Below are 22,500 nucleotides of genomic sequence, written 5' to 3'. Positions count from 1 at the left end.
AGTTACTTTTTCTGTTTAAATATCAAGACAAGGAGATCAGCACCTCCTTTCTCCTTAATCTTAAGCAGTGAGTAAAAGGACCTGGGTTTCAGTACTTGGCAGACTGCTAACAGGAAAATCATGTTGGTCATTATAAATCTCATCCACAGGTTGCAACTGCAGTTCACATCTAGTGAAGAGAGAATTACACTGTGCTAGAACTCTTCCAGTCACCTGCACGTAATCAGGATGCTTAATTAAGCAACATACCTTATATGCAAGCCCTCAACATTTTCAGAAAGTCCCCAACTGAACTAGATTATGAAAAGACAGCATGTTTTGTCAACCCAGATAGCATCTTATTTTCAGAACTCCTGCACTAATCCTTTTGATGCATTTGAGGAGAGGCAAGTCTCTGTATAGTCTTCTGTTAACTTTCTTGACCGCTCCAATGAGGTGCAGTTAGAGTTTCAATATGAACATACTCACAAAGTGCATTTAAAAAAATTAAAGTTATCACTAATCTGGTCTTGGATACTTCTTAAGTATTTTTGACGTTTGCCAGCTTGGGTGATATTTTTTCAAGACAGTTTCCAAACTTTATTTTCCTCAATTCAGAATGCAATACACATTAGGGTTTGTGCTTATCTTGTCTAATAATGAGCAAAGAAAGAAGCATGAAATATCTTGTTTAGTGCATCACTGCAGGGACTTTTAGCTGTGCCCATATGGTGAGCACCGAGAGGGAGGCAAAGAGAATTTCCCAAGCAAAGCTGATTGTTTCTTCTACCTCTGGCCATCTTAGCAAGGATGCCCGAGTGGTTTCCAGCTCGCTCACCTGTTTCTTCTGATCTCATTTGGTGGTAGTACCACTTGATTTTTTTTTTAAATTCTCACCAGGAAGCATATCTGAGATATTTCCCCCCTGCTTCCCTATCATAGATCTAAATAATGGTGTCTCTTTAGAATATTTTCACTAATCAAACTATACATCTAGTGAAAGATAGTTCCTTCAGCTTAATTCTGAACGTGATCAGATATGTGCATTCCGAAAAGTTATTCCTAGGCTTTTGTCTATTGAATTGTGGCTGTGTCTATATAAATGTTGGTAAGTCGTTTTAGTTCGGTTCATCTCTGTTTTTCTTTTTCCAGTGAATTCCCAGAGTACATGCGGTAGTTAAGAAAAACAAAAAAGATAAAAACACAAAAATCCAAAACCACACAGTGCCAAAGTAAAAGAAGCGATGAAGGAGCAACAAAGAAAGTTTGTTGCTTCAACAGAATCCTAGAAATAGAGATTCTGTGTTTTGAAAAGTATGATTCCTGAACAAAACAAATGGGGCAGCCCATATAAAACACAGAGCTGATACTTGCAGGGAAAACTAATTTTCTGTTCATTAAACTACTTTAACTTTTTAGTAGCCTCATCTGTCTTTGAGTTTTTGTGAGTGGATTTAGAAACCACTGTGTTGGCTTATGTATATTGCTGGAAATCCCTGGGAAGTGTACTTGTACTTTCCTACCTGTGTAATTATTTTTGTGGGTTCTGCAATTATGAAGAATAGCATCCAATTCGTTGTGTTAGGCGATCTCTCAACGTAGCTTTATGTCTGCAAATTGTGTTTCCTAGAAGGAAGGGCAAAGTCTGCTTAAAATTTGCCAAACATCAGATGCAACTGAACATTTCAGGTGTATGATTTTTAGGTAGGATGGTTTTATTTATGTGTCAGAACGACTACTCCTAAGACATTCAAGCCACTTGAGTGAAAGAACTAAAGAGTGTTAGAGAATTTTCAAGTAAAACCTTGGGTTAAATGTGTTCCTACGGTACATCAACAACAGCTCCAGCAAACTGTAGAATCGTTATCATAGTAATGGGCTGCTTTCTGTCAGCTTGCTCTGTGCCATGGCATGCATCCTTTCATAGTCCCTATCATGGGACATTCATGCGTTGTGAATAGATATAAAGTCATTTTACTTGTAGCTATAGGGGATAATAAAGTGAAAACACCTAATACATTGAAAATGGCAAGGAAGCATGAGGCAAGGGTGTGGCAAGCCACCTCTCACAGGGCCAGCTATTTAGGTGGCATCAGTGTACGCATGTGATCCATGGACACGCGTGGATCTCTGCATCTGTCATCTCTCTCTCTGTATTTCATGCTAACCTATAGGTATGTCAATATATGCTACAAATCCAGAAATATTTTTGAAAATCACTGTTCTCTGTCATAATGTTTCTTGTTCTTATTACAAAATTAGATTCAAATTAATTCATGTTTCAAGATGTCAGCCCTAGAAAAAGAAGACAGGACTATTTTTCATGATTAAATATGAAGATTTTTTTTTGAAAAAAGTAATTAATCTTTCCAGGATTGCTATTTTTTTCTGAACTCTTTTTCATTATTAATTTCTTCTACCTTTGTAACAGAAAGTGCAAGACTGTAAAAATTTGAACAACATTAAAAATGAAACAAATGTATTAATTTGTTGTTGTTGTCATTGAAAAAGACACATTGTCCTGTATACATTTGTTCTAGAGCAGTATGTACATAAATGCTTACTTTTAATTACAATGAAGGCAAATTGTTTTTTCTCCTGGGGAAGAAAGCTGTTGCTTTTTAGCAGGCTGTAAAGCTGGTGGTAAGTCTGTTTCCCAGCACCTGTGTAGAGCGAGTCCCCTCCCAATGCAGCAGGTGCCTGCAGCGTCAAGGCAGCACTTTCTGCTGGCACCTTTTGCCATCTTTGCCCTCTGTCTCCGCATCCTTTCTCTTTCTCAGCATTCTCTGGAACTCCTTATTATTTTTTTTTTCACTTCATTCTTTGTTGTCTCTGCATCTTCTTCTTCCACATCCTTAATCCTCCTCTCTTTGAGTCCTTTTCAATCTCTGAAAATAAAAGACAAAGGAAGTGGTGGAAAACTCAAGTTTAAAATAAGTACTTTGAATTTTGTTTTCCGTTTCATGAGTAAGCTTTCAGTGGTCTTATAGCTTTCTGAGCCCCTTGTATACACTGCCTGGAATACGAAAACGTTCAAAGATGAACTGAAATCCTAGGCTCACAGTCCCTTACGAGGGCCTGTCAATGACTGCTCTTTTCCTGACTACATACATACAGACCTAGTGTATGTATGTGCCTGTGTGGCAGTATATGTTATTATGTGCATTTGCATATATGCTATATGTAAATATTATGAACAAGGTGATTATGCTACATCAGGGAGTGTATTTGACAAAAGTGCTTTTTATTAGTTTAGGTACCAACAATTTATACGATTCATTGTTTCCAATGATTTAATGTTAGCGGCCTGTCTTAATCCTACCTTTGAAACATTTCAAAATGCTTTTTACTTACAGCTCTGTGACAGTAACAGCGGTTGATCAGTCAGGAGGTGTGGAGAGCATCACCCTGTGTTTGTTTCTCTCTGGACCAGCCAGAGAGCTCAGACATCTGAACATGCCACATAGGAGGTGACACCTAGGCTGAAGTCTGGTTAGAGTGGATGCCCCTGAAAGCTGGTGCCTAACCCGTGGAATGCTTTCGCAGTATTGCAGAAGCCGCAAGCCATGTACCCTTCCAAGCAGACTGGTCCTCCGGGGCAGCAGAGTGGATCTCACAGAGACAGACAATGATGCCTTTCTTTCTCTCTGTCTGAGCAAGGTGCCTGTGTCGGTGGCCATGATGACACCCCAGGTGATCACCCCCCAGCAGATGCAGCAGATCCTGCAACAGCAAGTCCTGTCTCCTCAGCAGCTCCAGGCCCTTCTCCAACAGCAACAGGCGGTCATGCTGCAGCAGGTAATGTGGCTAACCTGCTCTGATGTCGCAGCAGGGCCCGGAAGCTGGGCACACCGCGTGGACAGGGAAGTGGGTGCATGCGACAAGACGGTCCCCACTTGCGGGATAGCCTGTCAGCATACTACAGCGTTCACGGAGCATCTTAGCTGTAGAACTGTGTAAAGAAAGTCACATTCCTTAGTCTGTTGAAGTTCATTTCGGTTCTTAAAAGCAGCAGAAAGAGGCATAATTTAAAAAATTTGGATCAAGCAAGTTGTAAATCTTTAAAACGTTTAGGCACGTTTGATTTGTAGGCTTTTCAACAAAAGTTCCAAGACTGTTGCTTTTACAACTAACGTTTTAACATTCCTTTAGTAAACATAATTGTGACATTTGAACTGAGTATTTTGTTGAAATGGAGGAAGTAGCATGCAAGATTTTTCCTTGTCAAAATATAGCCATTATTCAGAAGGAGAAAGAATCTACTTAAAGTTAGGGGCTAAGGTACAGATCCATAAAGTTTATGTTTTTAAAACAGCAACAACACCGTGCCACCTTGAGTCTGTACAGAGTGGTATTGATGATACGAACTTACTTATCATAGAAGGATGATACACTTTTCTGAATCTCTTTATATGACTTTGTTACGTTCTATGCTAATGACCACAGGCCAGTAGCTGGTATTTCTGTGGCATGTTCTGAGCACCTGGTGGGATAACCACCCCCAGCCCCCCAGCCACCGCCCCGAATCAAGTAGCCTGATTTTTTGGAGACTGATTTTTCTAAATAGTCGAATATAACCTACGTTTCCATGCTTACTAGGCTGTCGCTTGTTAGGTGACTTCTTTGGTTCTAGTCCTTCAAGGCAGAGCCTCTAGAACCTTCTCTTTAGGATTTTTTTTTTTTTTTTTTGGATTCTGGATTGGAAAATTTCAAAGCTGCTTCAGGTGAAAAAAAGTGCATGTAGACCTGTCTCCTTGAATCCAATGCATATTTTTGTTGTTGGTTTCTCTTTCTGTTGGTTTGTTTTGTGAGGTGAATCTTACTGGCTGCCCTACCATAGGCCAATCTAGGAGAGTTTAGGAGATTTTATGCTACATGAAACTTTTGCCTTTATTTATTAAAGTCAAAATGGTTTATTCAGCAACAACTACAAGAGTTTTACAAGAAACAGCAAGAGCAGTTACATCTTCAGCTTTTGCAGCAGCAGCAGCAACAGCAGCCGCCACCCCAGCAGCCGCCCCAGCAGCCGCCACCCCAGCAGCCGCCCCAGCAGCCGCAGCCCCCACAGCAGCCGCAGCATCCTGGCAAGCAAGCGAAAGAGGTAGGATCTGGTGACTTCGTGCAAGGAGGATAGCAGCAGGTGGAGAAGGGGCTCCAGGAGGCCAAGATCTTCTTAGATCTCCCCAGAGCCAGGCCCGAGCTGACTGCCACGCTGCCTTGCCTGAGCTTAATAACAGTCAAGGTGGAACCCTCGTACTCTCCCTTGTTGCGTGGCATGGGACTTAGAGAAGCAGCCCAGTGCAGCTGTTTGCTGTTCAGTCATGAATCACAGCGTATCGAAAGCAAGCTGTGTGGTGGCCGAAACGCTGACTGTCTTGTGTTTACTGGGAAGCTAAGTTGATGAGGGAACCTTACTTTTGTCTTTTTTCTTTTTTCCATGGTGGAGCTCAGAGAACCTGCACGCAAATATAGCCCTTAGTAGGGGGTGGGGAGACAAGGGGTGAAACAGGTTGAGCACAGATTTCAAAGTCACAGGCCCCTGATTAATGAACTGCTACTGTAGGTTTGGAGTGGCGAGGAGAAAGTTACAGTTTGATATGCTCATAAATCAAACTGACATGCTGGCTTCTCAGGCCTAGCTTGCACTTGTCAGCAAACTGCATCAAATATAAACATAATACAAACAAAACATGTTGAAGCAGTTAAATTGATCAGCGGGTATCAGAACGGGTGTCTTCAAGCTGCCCATTATGCAAACGTCCAGGAAACAGGTTTGACCTCCTGAGGGTTTGTTTCTGTTTGGATTTGTGAATAGAATTTCAGACAGCCATCAACTACAGAATAGAAATTGCTCCCTTATTTCTCGGGAGGCTCTGGCCAATCCACATGACTTGCTCCATTATGCAGTCTGCTTTCCAGTGAGCGCATCAGAAGTTTCTCTTTTCCCCAAACTCCATAGGAAAGGGCCTCCACAGCGGCCTGTCTCTCTGAGCTGTGACCGCTCCTTCCTCCCCTCTGGAGTCCAAAGAACTCTGCTTTGTCTTGAATGCCTCGTAAAACCAGGAGTTACACTTTCCCTTCTAATAAGGGCACCTATTTTTTTTTTCCCTTGAACATAATTCTGCCTTTAAAATATTCCACCAAGAGTGGACAGGTAAAGAGAGCTGACAGGCCTGTCCTAAACAGACAGTCTCCCAGTTCACTAATAGGTCACTAGAGACCACCACAAACTTATTCAATTGGAGAGAGAAAAACAGCTTAGAGCATTGTGGAAGTTCATTGTCCCTTATAAAATGTTATGCCTTTAAGTCTACGTAGATTTGTTACAGCTCGGCTAAGTCTTATTCCGTAGACTGGTAATGCCAGTTCCCAGGTCCTCGAGTGCTGTTTAATATTTGAGAGGAAGGCAGGAGAACAACTAGTACTTGCTCAGATTCCACTCCTGAACTTTGATCACGGCTTGGCCGAGAACCCACACAGGCAACGAAAGGCACGTAGGCTTCTCTGTGAGAGGACTGGAGCAGAGCATGGTCCCAGCTGTTTACTGGGTTGGCTTTTTTTTTTTTTTTTTTGACACCAGCAGCAACAGCAGCAGCAGCAGCAGCAGCAGCAGTTGGCAGCCCAGCAGCTTGTCTTCCAGCAGCAACTTCTCCAGATGCAACAACTTCAGCAACAACAGCACCTGCTCAGCCTCCAGCGCCAGGGACTCATCTCCATTCCACCTGGCCAGGCGGCACTTCCTGTCCAGTCGCTGCCTCAAGGTACTCCCCGGGGTGGATGTCTGCTTTTGCACGTTCTCCCGTTTCATGGCCTGTCTGCCTCGGACCCTGAGACCCGTTGTTTTTATGAGCTTCAAGTTCATTTTTGAAAGCATGATTGTTAACGTGGTCGCATGACCCATTTTCTTGAGGCTCAGAAATTTTACTACACACAGCTTTCAAGTGGGCCATAAAACTGCTTTCACATGTTTTCTTAGATGTTAAATGTATATTTATTAGTCTTTGGGGCAGAAAATAATTTATAAGGGCAATGCAATTCAGGCGTGGCTGGAGATTCAGGGAGATGTGTAGGGGATTGGGTTACTGAAAAGCTGACAGCACTGCATTTAACGTAAGGGAGCTGATAAGAGTTTGATTGGACAAGTGATAAAAAAAAAAAAGCATCTTCACACCCAAAATTCCACAGGGAAAGAGAAGTACAATGTGTTTTAATGGGACACATTCTTAGTTGTGCTTTGTGGAACACATACTATATTTTGGAACCATATTTGCTCTGTTTTCTCTCAAATGAAATTGCTTGCATATGCATATTAAATTTGAAAACAATGTAAAAAATCTGTCAAATGCACTTACTTGTTTTTTATAAGAAGATTGTATGCACTCAGATAATATAGCTTTATGAGTGGCTCTCAGCATTTGGGAAATGGAAAGATATGTAAGTGACAAGGAAAGGAAAAGTAAACGAACAACTCTGCTAAAATTCTTCATTTAGGTCAAAGTGATAGATCATCAAATGTATACAAGATTACTGTTATTTGCATTTGGATTTTGTTGAAGCAGACACTCATACAAATGAAGTTTAATTCAAGTGAATTATACATGTCATAGAAAGGTTCATGTTAAAGTAGTAATTGCTGATTGCATGGGGCACACCAAAGAAAATGAAGAATAAATAAATATAGATATCATAACCAAGTGGAAGTCAATCTTCATAATGTACATGGTCATTGTTTTACAGCAGGTGAAATGGAAAGGTTGTGATAAGTATTTTTCTCGGTCCTTCTCCTGCCTCAGTCACTGACTTAGCGTTTGCTAGTTTTCCTCTTTAGTTGGACTTCTGATGTTCCGGTTGGTCTGATTGAAGCATCCCAAGCAGTTGAAGCTTACACAGGGAAAGGAAAACGGAAAAGTGAACTCATTTTTTCTGAGTTATTTTGAAGAGAAGAGTTCCTACAATGAATGTCCTATTTTCAAACTGTTGTGCTTAGGAAAGATAATACAATTTGAGGACAATCGAGGAGACAAAGCGAGGCAAGCGTGTGGCACAGTGGATGAGATGCTCCTTGGGCCTGCATCCCATGGTAGAATGCTTGTACTTGAGTCCAACTTCTGTCCTGGTTCCAGCTTCCTGCTCCCGTGTGCCCTGGGACACAGTTGTAACACCTTAGACCCTCGAGTCCTTGCCACCCAGGTGGCAAAACTCCCGCATGGAATTTTGGCTCCTGGCTTTGGTTCTGGCCCCACCCCAGTTGTAGCACACCTATGAGAAGAGACCTAGTGAAACAGGTCTCTGTTTCTCTTTCAAATAATATTCTCTTAAAAAGAAAAAAGTAAATGTTTGTAAATTAATTCAGGTATAAGCAAGGATTTCTTTGGTAGAAGATGCAGTTAAACGAAGTAGTACATTCATCTCATTGATGTATTTCATTAAAACTTAAAATAAAAAATCTATATTGAGGATCCAGTTACATGACTCTCCCCCGAATAGGAAAGTCTGATCTACCACATCCTATGTTAGTAAAAATCATGCAGGCATCTCAAGAAATTTTAACATATGAATATGGACACAGTGTAATTCATGTAAAATGTATTTGTTTAATATGTACCAAAACCTCTCACCTATAAAGGCAATTTCTTGTGAGGTGATGATTGTTTATGATTCATTCTTGTGATGTAATGATTTTCAAATGAAAAATTTTCACTTTTTCCCTGGCCCGCTGTTTTGGGCAGTGTTACATTTTCCCACTGTGTCCTGATTTTTTGATCTGCCTAAGCCATATGAGTGATAAAATGTACAGAATGGAGAATATGTAGGGAAAGAAGCACCTCTGAAAACAGATCTCCATTTGAGCAAAAAATGGATATTAAAAAAATATTTTTAAATGAAATGTTGAAATCACTAAAATACATTTCCATGAATGAAGATGAAAAGGTGCATTTGAGTAACTGTAAGATCACAAATGTAATGAATTTATTGCCCCATAGTCATATTTGTGTCTTGAAAGCCATAAAAACTGGAGTCATCGAGACTATTTTCTTATCATTTATATGATTGGCTTTAAGAAGTTTGTGGAAACCCAATAGGCAGACAGACAGAATATGCCAGAAACACCAGCCACAGTAAATAAACGTAGAGCCAGCATTCTGTGTGGGTCAACTCCACATGCATGGATTCAAGTAACTAGAGCGAAAAATACTCAGAGGAAAGAAAACCTGTGATGCACTGAACATTCAGACATTTTACTATCCTCTAAGGAACAAATACAGTGTCAGTACTGTTGAGATTGCATTTGCACTGTAGTAGAGCATAGCCATGATCTAGGGATGACTTCTGGTAAACACAAGAGGAAAGGAATAATGCTGCAATAATGAAGACACACTTGGGATGCCTTCATCCCACACCGGAGTGCTAGGCTTTCTGTCCCAGCTCCACTTCCGACGTCAGCTCCCTGCTAACGTGCGTCCTGAGAGGCAGCAAGCTTAGGCTCCAGTGCTTGAGTCTTTGTCACACATGTAGCAGAAGCAAGCGGAGGTTCAGACTCCTGATTTTCACATAACCTAACTCGAGGTGATACATACTGTTGGGAAATGATCCAGTGGTGGACATGCCCCCTAATTGCAATGTCTGCCTACCATATTTTGTTTGTCCCTATAACTTGCCATACCTGCAGGCTACTGTTAAGAGTTGTAGCTTCTTAAGTTATATGAAAAATATGTAGGTAAAATTCAGAAATATCAACCATGATAATTTTGATAAATTTACAATTTTCCACATAAATTATTCCAGATATTAAGCAGTTAAATTATCATAAATATTACCATGTATAAAATTGGAATTTTACAAACTAAAACAAGACAATGAAATTGCCATTTCTGGTATGTATATGGTTTGCATGTGGAATGACAGCAGATACACAAAACTCAAACAAAAAAAAGGGTAAACTTCAGATTAATTTTGAGGGACCAGCTCTGTGGCTCAACAACAGAGCCACCCTGCGGTGACCACATCCCAAATGGGCACCATTTGTGTCCTGGTTTCTCCACTTTGCATCCAGCTCCCTGCTTGTGGCCTGGGAAAGCAGCAGAGGATGGCCTAGGTCAATGGAACCAGCATCTATGTGAGCGACCCAGCTAAGGCTCCTGGCTCCTGGCTCCTGGCTTCAGATCAGCTGAGCTTCAGCCATTGCAACCACTTGGGGAATGAGCCAGCAGACAGCAGTCTGTCCCCTCTGTAAATCTGCCAAATAAATAGATCTTTTAATAAAGTCAATGTTGATGATACTGGTTGTAAAGCTATTTAATATATTGATGGAATAGTTTATGTTTAACCAGTGTTTAAACTGAGTAACACCTTTTATTGATCTGTTACAATGATCTGCTGGTTAGCAAACACGAAATTATTCAATTTAAATTTCAATGTGTTTTTGGCAATACACAATTTAGTCACAGCTGACTATGGTAATTACCCTCTTTTATGCACTTTCACTTTTTGCAGTTTCAGATATCTGTGGTCAACCACAGTCCGTAAAAATAAGTGGAAAATTCCCGTATTAAGCAGTTTGTAAGTTCTCAGTTGTTTGCTGTTGTGGGTAATGCAGTAGACTCACATGCAGTCTCACCTAGGATGCACATCATCCATTAGTTCAGCGAATCCAGGCGGTATACACCACCCTTCCGTGTGTTACTTAGTGCCTCCCTTGGTTGACCAACCAGTAGTTGTGATACTGTAGTGCTTGTATTCAGGCAACCCATGTCTCCCCCTGGAAAGTGTCTCAAAGCACAGAAGGAGTGATGCTAGCAATTTGCAGATGCCCCACAGAAGATGTGAAGTACTTGATTTTCAGTAAAAATTCTAAGGGAACAACATCGTTGAGGTTGCTAAGACTTATGATAAAAACAAACCTTCTGTCAATGAGATTATGAAGAATGAAAGAGAAAGCTGTGCTAACTTTGGCTTTGTATCTCAAAAAGTTGCAGTTGTTGTGTAGGTTAGTGCTCAGTTAAGATTAAAAAGACATGAAATCATAAGGTTTGGTACTGTCAGTATTTGAGACATCGATGGGATAATAGAATATATTTCTCCTGGGAGTAAGGGAACCACTATATGGCCTGAAAGATATGTGGTGATGGTTTTATTTCATTCTAATGTTTTATGTGTTTCTGAGTTTTCGAAAAGGTAAAATATTGGATTTTTCTGTAGCAACATAATGGACAAAACAAGAAATGTTACAATCAGCCTAGTCCACGGTATTTTGAAATAGCAGTTGAGCTTAGAATGAGAGAACTGTTCAAAGAAAATGAAATCATTTAAAATAGTGCAGTCTTAAAAAAAATTGTTTATTTAGTTGAAAAGGAGAGCCTCAGAGAGAAGAGGAGACACAGACAGGAAGACAGATTTCATTCCCTAGTTTATTCCCCAAATTAGGAGCAACTAGAAGGGAGCTGGATCAGAGGTGGAGCGGCCAGCACTCGATCCACAGGTGCCAGCCTTGCTGGTGATGCCCACCTCACAGTGCCACCATGCCAGCTTCAAACCATTCTTTATATCTTGAGAGGAAGACTCAAAAGAGGAATGTCACTCTGCCATATTATAATCCACAATCAGAAACATTTTAAAATATTGTTTTGTAATAAAATTCAAACTTTAGAAAAGCCTACACACATGTGTGCTGCTGCATTTCAGAGCTTTCTTCTTTGGCAGAGTTGTTGTTCTTGGTTTCAGTTTTAACCAAATATCTATTTTTATTCTCTCTAATGTAGCATTTGGACAAAATGTGTATCTGATGCACATTCTACTAGACATGCATTTTCTTTTTATCTTTTTTATTTATATTTGATTTGTTTGTAAAGGAGAAAGCTTACATCCGCTGGTTCATGTCCCCACAATGCCTGTGTAAGACTAGGCCAGGACAAAGCAAGGAACTGAGAATTCATTCCAGTTTCCCTGCATGAGTAGCAGGAAGCCCCAGGTACAGGAGCCATCCCCCATTGCCACCAATTCATGAAGAAGATAGAATTATGGTGGGAACCAGATCTTGAAGCCCAGATATTCCTGTATGAGATGCAGACATGCCGAGTGGTGGCTTCATGATGAGGCCAGATACCTGCTTCTAGATGGACATTTTAAAAGTTGACATATCTGGGCCCAGTGTGGTAGCCTAGTGGCTAAAATCCTCGCCTTGTATGCGCCGGGATCCCATATGGGCACTGGTTCTAATCCCGACTGCCCCACTTCCCATCCAGCTCCCTGCTTGTGGCCTGGGAAAGCAGTTGAGGACAGCCCAAAGCCTTGGGACCTGCACCCCAATGGGAAACCCAGAAGAGGCTCCTGGCTCCTGGCTTTGGATTGGCTCAGCTCTGGCCATTGCAGCCACCTGGGGAGTGAGTCAGTGGATGGAAGATCTTCCTCTCTGTGTATCTAACTTTCTAATGAAAATGAAATAAATCTCTTAAGAAAAAGTTGACATACCTTTAGGTGATAGCAGCCTGCTAGTCAGATAGAAAACAGCATCCTGCTGAGTTTGTGAACGTATACATAGGCACAGACGAGGTTTGCGAAATGCTTCAGGAAGGAAAGGGAGGAACTGGGGACCCAAGAACAAAGTTGAGGAAGGAAATCTCTGTTGACAGCGGGCGTCCTTGCTAGCACTGACCTGCCCCAGCCACGTGTGTATACTAGTTTTTCAAAATGTGAAATTTAAGATGGAAAAGTGAGGAGTCCGGGGTAAATCACTTCAAATCACAAGCTTGGCGATCAATTTGACTTAACAAAGTATATGATCAGATACTCCCGCCAACATTCATTCTTATGATAAGTAACCTAGAAAATAAGCAGAGCACAGAGCATTACTAAATATGCTAATTAAAATGTCCGTAGATTTCCTTTGCATCATGGTGTATAAAAATTACTTAATGTGAAAAAGTTACTTTGCAAAGAAAAGGAGAGTATGGTGAAATAATCTTTCATTGCTGAAAACTGCTAATGAGATTTTTTTTTACCAGTAAGTAACATCATGGAAAATTGTCAGCCTTGTTTGCCCCAAGGAGGCATAATCGAGATATGAATGATCAAACTTTAATTAATTATTAGCACAGTGCTTGGCACTTCGTAGTTATTCCACAAAGTCTGAATGAAGGACTAAAGAATTATTGTATAATTGCCTGACTAGGGTATTCTCTGCAGTTTTATTAAGGAGTCATCCTTTTGTTCACTCCTGTGGAAACAAATCTTTCAATACTTATTTGTAGTTCTAGCGGTGAGTAAGAACAAGCCCATCATTATCCAAAAGCAGAATAGGGCTCCTTCATTGTTTGTGGTTATACAGACTTTAAATTACATAGTTGTAAAGCTTTTGGGTGCTAATACTGTACATATGCTTGAAAGCTATTCGGAGAAACCGAATGATCTTCACTGAAGACGGAAGCTGGTTACTCTCTTACAATGATATAGTCCAGTGATGGCCAGAGCATGTTGGCCGACTCAATACAGATCCTGCCTACCTGAGAATAACTTTCAAGCCATATTCAATGAGTTCTCACTCACTGCAAGCAATCTGGTTAGCATATAGTATGTCACCATGAAGAGGACAGACCAAAACCCATATCATCAGGGACTACACATGTTAGCGTGGAAAATAAAATGGAGCAGTGACAAAAATACAGTGGTGCGTGGCAAACAGAAAAACAAAGGGGAAGATAGGAAAAAATAAATCACTCATAGGAAATATGAGGAGTTGAACTTCTAGAAATGCGATGAGGGATGGGCCATGTGCTGTAGAACAGGTCACTGTTCTTGCTATAGTGCCCTTTCCTATAAAGGCAAACACTGATTTACTAGAAAGTGTATATACATAATCATATGGACTTACGGCATTCACGTGTGAAGCACTGAGCAGATTTTTGGTGGCTTGGGTGGCTCTTCCAACCGGAGCTTCATTTTGAACACAGAAGGTCTGAGAAATCCCCTAAGGTGGCATGGCAATAACAGGAAGCCTAAGGTTGGAAGATACGAACTAGAGATCAACTGCTGATTCCTAAACTGACCGCGGGTTATTTCTTCTACATAAATACTGGGCATCTGTAAAGCAAGGCTAAAAAACTTTTAAATGTGAAAACTTGCTTCTAGGAGCAAGGTAATCCTCTTTGTTATAACTCCTTCCCAATTGTTTGCAATTTGAATCACGTGTGGAGTTTTTAAAACTACTGATGCCTGTGTCCAACCCACACAAATGTGGGTTCATTGATCTGGGCCATGGTTGTTTTAATATCAAGGTGATTCTGATGTGCACTGTTAAGAGTCACTGTTACTAAAAGGACACTCTTTTGGATCTCTTCATTCTCTTCCATTTATCTCTAATATTCAAAAACAATTTCTTTTTACATTTAACTAAAAAATGCTATTTGTAGAAGAAACAGCTTTCAAATCTTTTTTTGAGTGCCTCCCACATTCCTAGTATTTGTTACCTTATCATTGCGGTAGCATGACAATTTCACTAATTTCCAGTACCAACAAATAGTATCATGGAAGTCTACGTTTAGAAGGTAAGTGAATTTACATGAACCACAGTAAATAAATTTCAAAGCTCAATTATTAATATCACTAACTGGTAGGATCTCTAAAATTATTTAAATATTTACTTAAAATATCATATATTATCAGCCGCTCAATGTATGCTAGAATCAACTAGTTTTGTCCATTGTTCTGTAGACATTGGTCTCACAGATAGCAATGTTCATAAATAGAATGACCATGAAAGGTCACACAACTGTGTGGGAACCAACATGTCTTTGAGAACTGTAGGATTCTGTTATAATTAAAGAGATCAACATTTATAGAGCACATACAAGGAACCGCTCCAGACAGTAGGTAGCTACTCCTCTGAAATAAATTGTAATGGAGAGAAACTGAAATGTAAATTGTAATGGAGAGAATCTTGTGTTAGTAAGAAAAAGAAATTAGATAGAGAATAGTGTTTCAGACAGAAAAAAGTAGATTGAGGAGTTAAGGAGTTAAGGAATGCTAGGAAGTAGAGTGTAGGAGGGCAGTGACAGAGTATGGCCAAAGGGTCATCGCAGAAGATGGCCTCTGAGCCATCTAAGAAGGGATAGGGAGAGCCATGGGACAGTCAAGTGTCTCCAAGGCTTGGGAGCAGCCAGAGCAGAGGCTGTAAAGGGAAAGTTTAATGCTGTGAACTAACAGAAGGTGTCCACGGCCATACCACCCTGAATGCAGCTGATCTCACCTGAAGTAGTAGAAGGTTGACATAATGAAATGGAGAAAGAGAGAGAGAGAGAACACAGAATCAGGAAACAAAGTCCTGAACAATAGTTGCAACACCAAAATAAGCTCCAGCAAGGATAGTTAATTTTTCCCCCCTAATGGTCCTTGAAAGACTTTGAAAGCTTTGTTTGGGAATTTAAAAGGACCTAATTTATGTGTAGAAATATACTTTTTGGTTGCTATGTGAAGAGGAAATTATATTCAAGACAAGCTAAAAGCTGGAAGACAGAAAATCGCCGCCGTGGTCCAGGCAAGAGTTGATGGGGGAGCAGAGAATGCAGCTGGATGGTACAAGTTCTGATGGAAAAGACATGCCCATGTGACCACCAAAAGAATATGCTGATGAAATGGTGGTAGTCATAGCAATAGAAGGTGGCTCTGGTAAATACTTTGACCAGAAGTTATGTTTGGAACAGAGACAATTGTGTTGCTATTGGCCGTGTACCAGGACGTTTAGATCACTAATTTTCCCACTGGCAGGGAAGTCAGATATTAGTTGTCATCCCCATGTCATACTCTGGCCTTGCCCGTGTCTTCCCTGATTGTCTCAGCCTACCCTAACCCACACATCTCTTGACTGATCAACGTTACTATAGCATCTAACACAGGTATGTGTTAGCTGCTGGTGGGTGGGTGGAGTGGATTTTTTGAGCAGCACTTCTGTATTGATACTAGATGCTGTGGATCACAAACTAAACAATCATAGACTTGTAGCTCCATTGAGCAGGAATTTTAGGGCACTGAGTTTGAATTGTGTCCAAGGGAAATGAGTGGAAGGATTTGGGGCAACTTTCTCAACCTTCCACAGCCTGCTTGATGTCATTTGTAAGTTACAAGGATGCCCAACCTTAAGTGAGTTTAACTGGGATAATGAATGTGAGAGAAAAAGCACCAGAATGTAGTAAATGCTCAAAAAATGATTCTTATGATAAGTATAGCTTTATCCCCTCTGTATATCTTTGTTCAGCAATGTCAATATTTTCTTACTATCGTAAGAGCAAAGGAGGTGAACCTGGACCACCCGGATTTACATCACAGCTTTTCCATACGTAAACCTGACGCATTCAGCTACATTTTTTTTGTTAATTTTCATTTTTTGATGTTTCCTTTGTTTCCTTATCAGTTATTTTTATTTGATTGTAATGAGAGCTAAAGAGCATAAAGATTATAGCAACCATAAGAAAGCACAGTACTTGGCACACACTTGTGTAAGTACTGTTTTTAAGTCAACTCCTGAACATAATGCCTCTCAATACCTCTTTTTCAAAAGTGTAGGTAAAAACTAAAGGACCATGCCTTGGTTTTTTATTTTTATTTGTACTACATCAGGCAATCTTACGTAGTATGAAAGGCTTTATGTTTGTGTTCTTGATTTATTCTACCATTAGTCGTAGATTACAGAGTTCTAGAGATTTTCTGCTTAATTGATCCTGTGTCTGTGGGATGCTAGTCAATCTAGGAGCCCTGAAATGAAATGTAGTTGCTTAGTTTGTCTCTCAGAGAAAGACCAAATGACCATCTGACTAAAATATCCTTTCTTTCAAGCCGTGTTTGCTATATTCCCCTAACATTTCTTAATTTGTAAATGTAAGTTTTGTTCATTCTCTTGATATGCGTTTGTGAAATCCATCTCTTTTTGGTCCCTCACTGATTAAAAAAAAAAAAAAAAAACCTTAGTATTAGCAATAGGTAGAACCAGCTCTTAAAAATCGAGTAGTTTGATTTCTAAGCATGAATTATTGGTTTTTTAAAAAGAATCCTTGTTACTATTCCCAGTGCTGTTACTCTCAATGCTATTACAAATTGGTAGTGTTTAGTAAATAACTGCCTCTTCAAAGCAAAGCCGATGATGCTGACAGTTTCAAAGAGATTTTCATGCTGTAGTAACTAACACTGATAGCATCACCTTTGTTGTTGGTACTAATCCAGTCATGACACTAATATCATAATATATGTTTTGACTTGTCGTGTTAGTGAGGTTTTCTTTCCTTTTTGTAGCTGGCTTGAGTCCTGCTGAGATTCAGCAGTTATGGAAGGAAGTGACTGGAGTTCATACTATGGAAGACAATGGCATTAAACACGGAGGGCTAGACCTCACTACTAACAATTCCTCCTCAACTACCTCCTCCACCACTTCCAAAGCATCACCACCAATAACTCATCATTCCATAGTGAATGGACAGTCTTCAGTTCTAAATGCAAGGCGAGACAGGTAAATCCCATGCACAGTGTTCTATGTATAGCTAACGTTTTATTGTCGCCATCAGTGAGGCTTATGATGACAACTTCGTAGGGTCAAGCCATGTACAAGAATCAACTAAATCGAAGCTGTTAGACTGTTTATCTTATACATTTGGGGTACTTCAAAAAGATTGTGGAATGGATTATAAAAGATAAAATTTACTTTGATGCACAAAATCTTGAGATCTGGGTATTTGAAAAGACTTCTAAAAACTCACAAAAAATGCATGTTATGAAAAAAGCTGTGAGTAAATTTCAATAATTTCTGCACCAAAATAAACTTATCTTTTTGATTCAATTATCCATGAACTTTCAAAAGTTCCCTTCTATTTGTTTGCAAATATAAGCAGTTCTGACATCAGCAGTTCAATGGATACAGTTGTTGAGTTTGCTGCAAAAATGTATTTTCTTATCTTACATATGCGATGATAGTGTCTGCCAGTGTATCTATATGACTAGGATATTGTGCCTACCCTGATTGCGATAAACATTTTTTACCACTTTTTAATTAAAAACTAGTTACTTAATTTCAGTTCGTTAAGGATTCATACAAACTGCCTAAACTCAAGTTTCAAACATGTTCCCAGAACACAGATGATATGTGTCAATACATAAACAGAAGTGTAAGAAGCTAGAATATGCGAGATGAGTTTGCCTTTTTAAAAATGTTTGTGGCTTGCTGGAATTTTTAACTATAACAAAACAAGATATTTCTGAATAAATTTTACTAAAAACATATGCAGTAAATCACTTGACTTCAGTTACCAGTGCTGAAGGTAGGATGCTGGGAAAGTTTTCGACACAGTTTTATTTTAGTTGCACAATGTCCCTGTCATCAGAGCATCCAAGTAATTTTCTGCTTTTAGTTCCATTTATTTAAGCATATTGCTGTAAAGTCCTTTACAGTAATTTACATAAAATCTATAAGCTGAAAAATATTGCTCATAATAACCAAAATCTTTTCTTAAAGAATGAAATAGAAGCATAGAATGTCACAATATTACAGCTCAGGCTTGTGTTATATATAGCTCTAAATGTCATGGCAGTGTGCTGGATTGATAGCATTCTATTTGCAGCTGTCTTGCTGCAACAAATTCTTTGTCAAAACAAATTTTATTTTCGACAAAAAAAAATTTTAATTACAATGTAGTTTAAATTAGAATGCTATAATTTTGTGATGTTCCAAACCTTCATTTGATTATCATGGAAAATTTTTCATGTTGGCTTTTATTATTATAAAATGGTATGCCTCTGAATGCTTTCATGCTGTTGTTTTAATTGAGATTAATTTGATGATTATATGTTTCAGAAGTTGGCTGATTTTTATCGAATCTATCCAATATAATACTCACTTATCAAAAGTCTTGGATAATTATGTACAGATCTAGCTAATAAATACTGTGCCTAAGTAGAAGTTTTGATCGATTTCAAATACACATATTCCATACAAAGGTGTCCGATAATTTAAGTGGACTTGAAGGTCTACATATTTTTAAAAAGAGAATTCTTAAAGTCTTATAGTGACTATCTTATTCTTTCCTTTCAAATACCAAATCTTTTTTTTTTCCGCTAGACCACATATGAATATCTATTTTTTATTTAGAGGTAAAATGTGCTATGAAGGTCATATGGCAGGATTAGCATAAGATATTATACAGTCCTCTTAGTTTTTCATCCTTTATTAACAGTCATCTTTGGTTCTATTTCTCCTCTAATTGGAATATCATCTAGCCTTGGCAGTTGAACTATTCAGTAGAACGATTACATTTTTCTGACTGCTCTGAGCTGAATTGACCTGTTTTGACCTGTTTGTCACTGATTGTAACCTGACAGGCGCTAGCAGCCAGCGACGGTCATGGCTTTCTGCGATGAATCTGATGTTGTGTTCTTTTGCTGCAGCTCGTCACACGAGGAGACGGGGGCCTCTCACACTCTCTATGGCCATGGAGTTTGTAAATGGCCAGGCTGCGAAAGCATCTGTGAAGATTTTGGACAGTTTTTAAAGTAGGTTTTCTATAGTTTTGCTGGGGATGGGGAAGGCAGAGCCTCTGTGGGAATGTTAAGCACATGGGCATAAATATCCCAGGGATGAGGCGGGTAGACTCCAACCTGAGACACGCCGCATGGTTTCCGTGCATTCCAACAAGTGGATTTGCGCATCAGACTGGGAAATTTGTGTGTCATGTTCCATCTTTTCTTAAAAATATTTCAGAAATCATTCGGTGAAGGCTTTTGAATGAATAAAAAATATTAGCTGCTTCTAGTGGTGTCATTAGTCATTAGGAGATATGCCAGTAAGGTAAGAATATCTTTAAGTTGCAGTTTCTAGAAGCATCTCAGATAGTATGACTAGTCACAATTGTGTAGGGTCATGGACATTTATTTAGTAGACACATCTTGAAAGTTGAATTATAGATTTTATATCCCTTACTTTAAATACATATTTAAATATTCAGCTTATACGTCTAATAACCAGAATTTTTTTAAAAATAAAAGCTAATAGCATCTAAAATTTACAATGAGTATTTCATTCACCCTGTTCCATTTTGCCCACTCAAATCTAAGGAACATGCATGGCTACGTATTTGTGTCACCTATGACGTGACTTCTCTTGCTTAAAGTCAGAACTGTGCAACCTTAATTTCTTCAACCCATATTTGTTTAATTCCTAAGAAATTCTTCCTCAAGTGAAAATATTCACTTTCATGAGACATCTTCCCTGCACAGTTCTGGGGTACAAGAGATCTTAACAAGAGGGCTACAGATTAGGCTGACGGAGAAGAGTAACTTCCCCGCCCGAGACGCCTATGTTGTCATGGTGCAGCTAACAGGGTGAATGAACTGTTTCATGCTTCATCAACAATTAAGTTAATTAGCTCATTTGAAATTGCACTTCTTTGTTGCCAGGATGTTGGCAGAAACATCAAAAAGATGTGTTTACAAATGGTAGACTGACTACAGGGTGTAGAGCAGAAGCACCTTCACAGCAAGGCCTAAGTACTTGGCATCAGAATCACTTTATAACCGAATTACACTCCGACTTCCACAAAGAAGTGTTCAGCGGTTATCATTTCTGACCAATTAAGAAAGATTTGGCTTCATATCCCACAATGACTCTTTGTAGACAGCCTCAAATGAAATTTTACGTTTCTTTTGTTGGATTAGAAACAGATTATACTCTTTGAAACCAAGAAAGTGTTAGAAAAATGTTAAGTAACTTTACCGATGCTCTTCTCATAAAGAAAAGATGATTGTGAAGACAAAGAGTATAGCGATACTAATGATCACAACCTATGTTCAAACAGCTTAACTAAATGTACTAGCCTAATCAATGTATTATTTCTTATCACTGACATCATTGTGGTTACTGAAATTGTAGATAGGCCTCCTACATGCGTTTGCTGTTCAAAATGAACGCTTCTGACAAAACTCAAAGTTGATATTTGGAATAATATCATCCTTAAATTTAACTGCAGCAGCACTTTTATTCCTCTCAAATATCCAGGTGCGTTTTTGTTACTATCAAGCTGACGAACAGCAGCTTTCATTCAGGCTCCATGGTCCTTTCCACGTTCATACCAGTGTTTTTTAAAAATTGAAAAAATTGCAATTTTAAAAAGGCATTTTCTTCCAATTAAATATCAACTTGTGTTCCAAAGACTGACGATTTTTCCAACCCATTAGCTTTATAGGGATGACAGAACTAATGAGAGTAGATCATAAGGCCTTTCTTTTAGTTCATTGTTGTCATGATGGGTTGTAGATTGTCTAACTCTGAGATCTGTGATAAATTCTGTCAATACAGCTAATAACATTATATTATGCCAAAAAAACTTTAGGTGCATTTTTTTGCATAATGATGTATTTTTTTTCTTAAAAACTGAGAAAGTTGAGAAATAAAGCGATATGTTTTCTTAAAGGAATTAACTTCAGAAGTTCAGGAGGAAATGGCATCTGAATGGGGAGTGAAATAAAGAAAACAGCATCACTTACACAGATTTTCTCAGACAGAAGAGTTTTTCTTTTAGAGTCGTCAAATTGAGGGTTGGGGAGAAAACTGTCAGCCAAGAAAGAGGCTGGGACACGGGCTTTGGCCTCAGCTTGCTTGTTAGTCCATTCTCCCAGAATTTTACATATTTTTCTTAAGTTTTTTGAAAATAGTGTGGCAGCATTTTTAGTTCTAAAATGCAGTGGAAATAAATCTTACAGTCTCAGCTACAATCTGAAATCAGGACATATCCATTGTTCACAACAAAAGGGAGCAAATCAAAAACACTGTCATGACTAAAGGTAGTTGAAAATATACTAAGAATCTCAAATTCTCTTTTGTACATTACATCCCCCCCAAAATAGGTGTGTATGTGTGTATATATTCATATTCTTGTATAGATTACTCAGCAATCAACTGGGGTGACCATTTCTGTATGGAAAATGACTAAGAGAACAACTTTCAGTTATGACAACAAGATGAAAGTACAAGTGTTAGTGTGCAATGTGGTAGAAGGCCACGCTAAGAATGTTCCGGAAAAAGTTGAACTTTGCTGTCAAGCAGGTGTTAATACGAGCTAACCATTTTTTTGACCAGTAATTGAAGCTCTCACAAGATCACTAAAAGCACTGAATCCAAATTCTTCATTACTGTCTTAGAAATGTCGAAGGGTCAAAGCATCTGACAAAACTTTAGTACAGTTTTTCTGCAAAATTAATGATCACTTCACTGGATCTCTACATCAGTTTGAATGTAGTTGGGTTGATTTTTAGAACTTCAGCCAAAAGGTTTTGCATACAGCCTTCCTGCTAGCAAAACAAATGCTGTTGAAACTGAATGAATATGCTAGTGACCAATACATGGTACGACGGAGGGAAATAGATACTCAGAGAGACAGATTAATTAGCAGCTACAAAATTATCCCTATATTAAAGATTAATTATTTGATGCACATAATTAAGTTTACTACCGCCTGAATTTTCCAGGATTGATGCCACATGAAAAGCAACAGA

The 22,500-nt window shown here is 39.1% G+C and overlaps 1 protein-coding gene across 7 annotated transcripts in view; it reads left to right on the top strand.

Annotated features, from left to right (window-relative positions):
* The window catches only part of FOXP2 (forkhead box P2), a 236,817-nt gene that overhangs the window by 172,981 nt on the left and 41,336 nt on the right, over positions 1 to 22,500 (top strand). For 3 of the 7 annotated variants that reach the window (XM_041001978.1, XM_041001977.1, XM_041001983.1), the window contains 5 exons: positions 3,640 to 3,777; positions 4,901 to 5,080; positions 6,563 to 6,740; positions 17,257 to 17,470; positions 19,399 to 19,503. In XM_041001978.1, coding sequence (XP_040857912.1) covers positions 3,640 to 3,777; positions 4,901 to 5,080; positions 6,563 to 6,740; positions 17,257 to 17,470; positions 19,399 to 19,503 — 815 coding nt within the window. Of the gene's footprint in view, positions 1 to 3,639; positions 3,778 to 4,900; positions 5,081 to 5,278; positions 5,286 to 6,562; positions 6,741 to 17,256; positions 17,471 to 19,398; positions 19,504 to 22,500 lie in introns of all 7 variants that reach the window. The other 4 variants (XM_041001980.1, XM_041001981.1, XM_041001979.1 and 1 more) reach the window with 3 other exon arrangements.

Source organism: Ochotona curzoniae, unplaced genomic scaffold, assembly GCF_017591425.1.
Source record: "Ochotona curzoniae isolate NIBS_2020 unplaced genomic scaffold, NIBS_Ocur_1.0 scaffold_2476, whole genome shotgun sequence".
NCBI classification, from domain to species: domain Eukaryota; kingdom Metazoa; phylum Chordata; class Mammalia; order Lagomorpha; family Ochotonidae; genus Ochotona; species Ochotona curzoniae.
The sequence above is the reverse complement of the archived record's forward strand: the minus strand, read 5'-3'. Positions and strand labels throughout refer to the sequence as shown.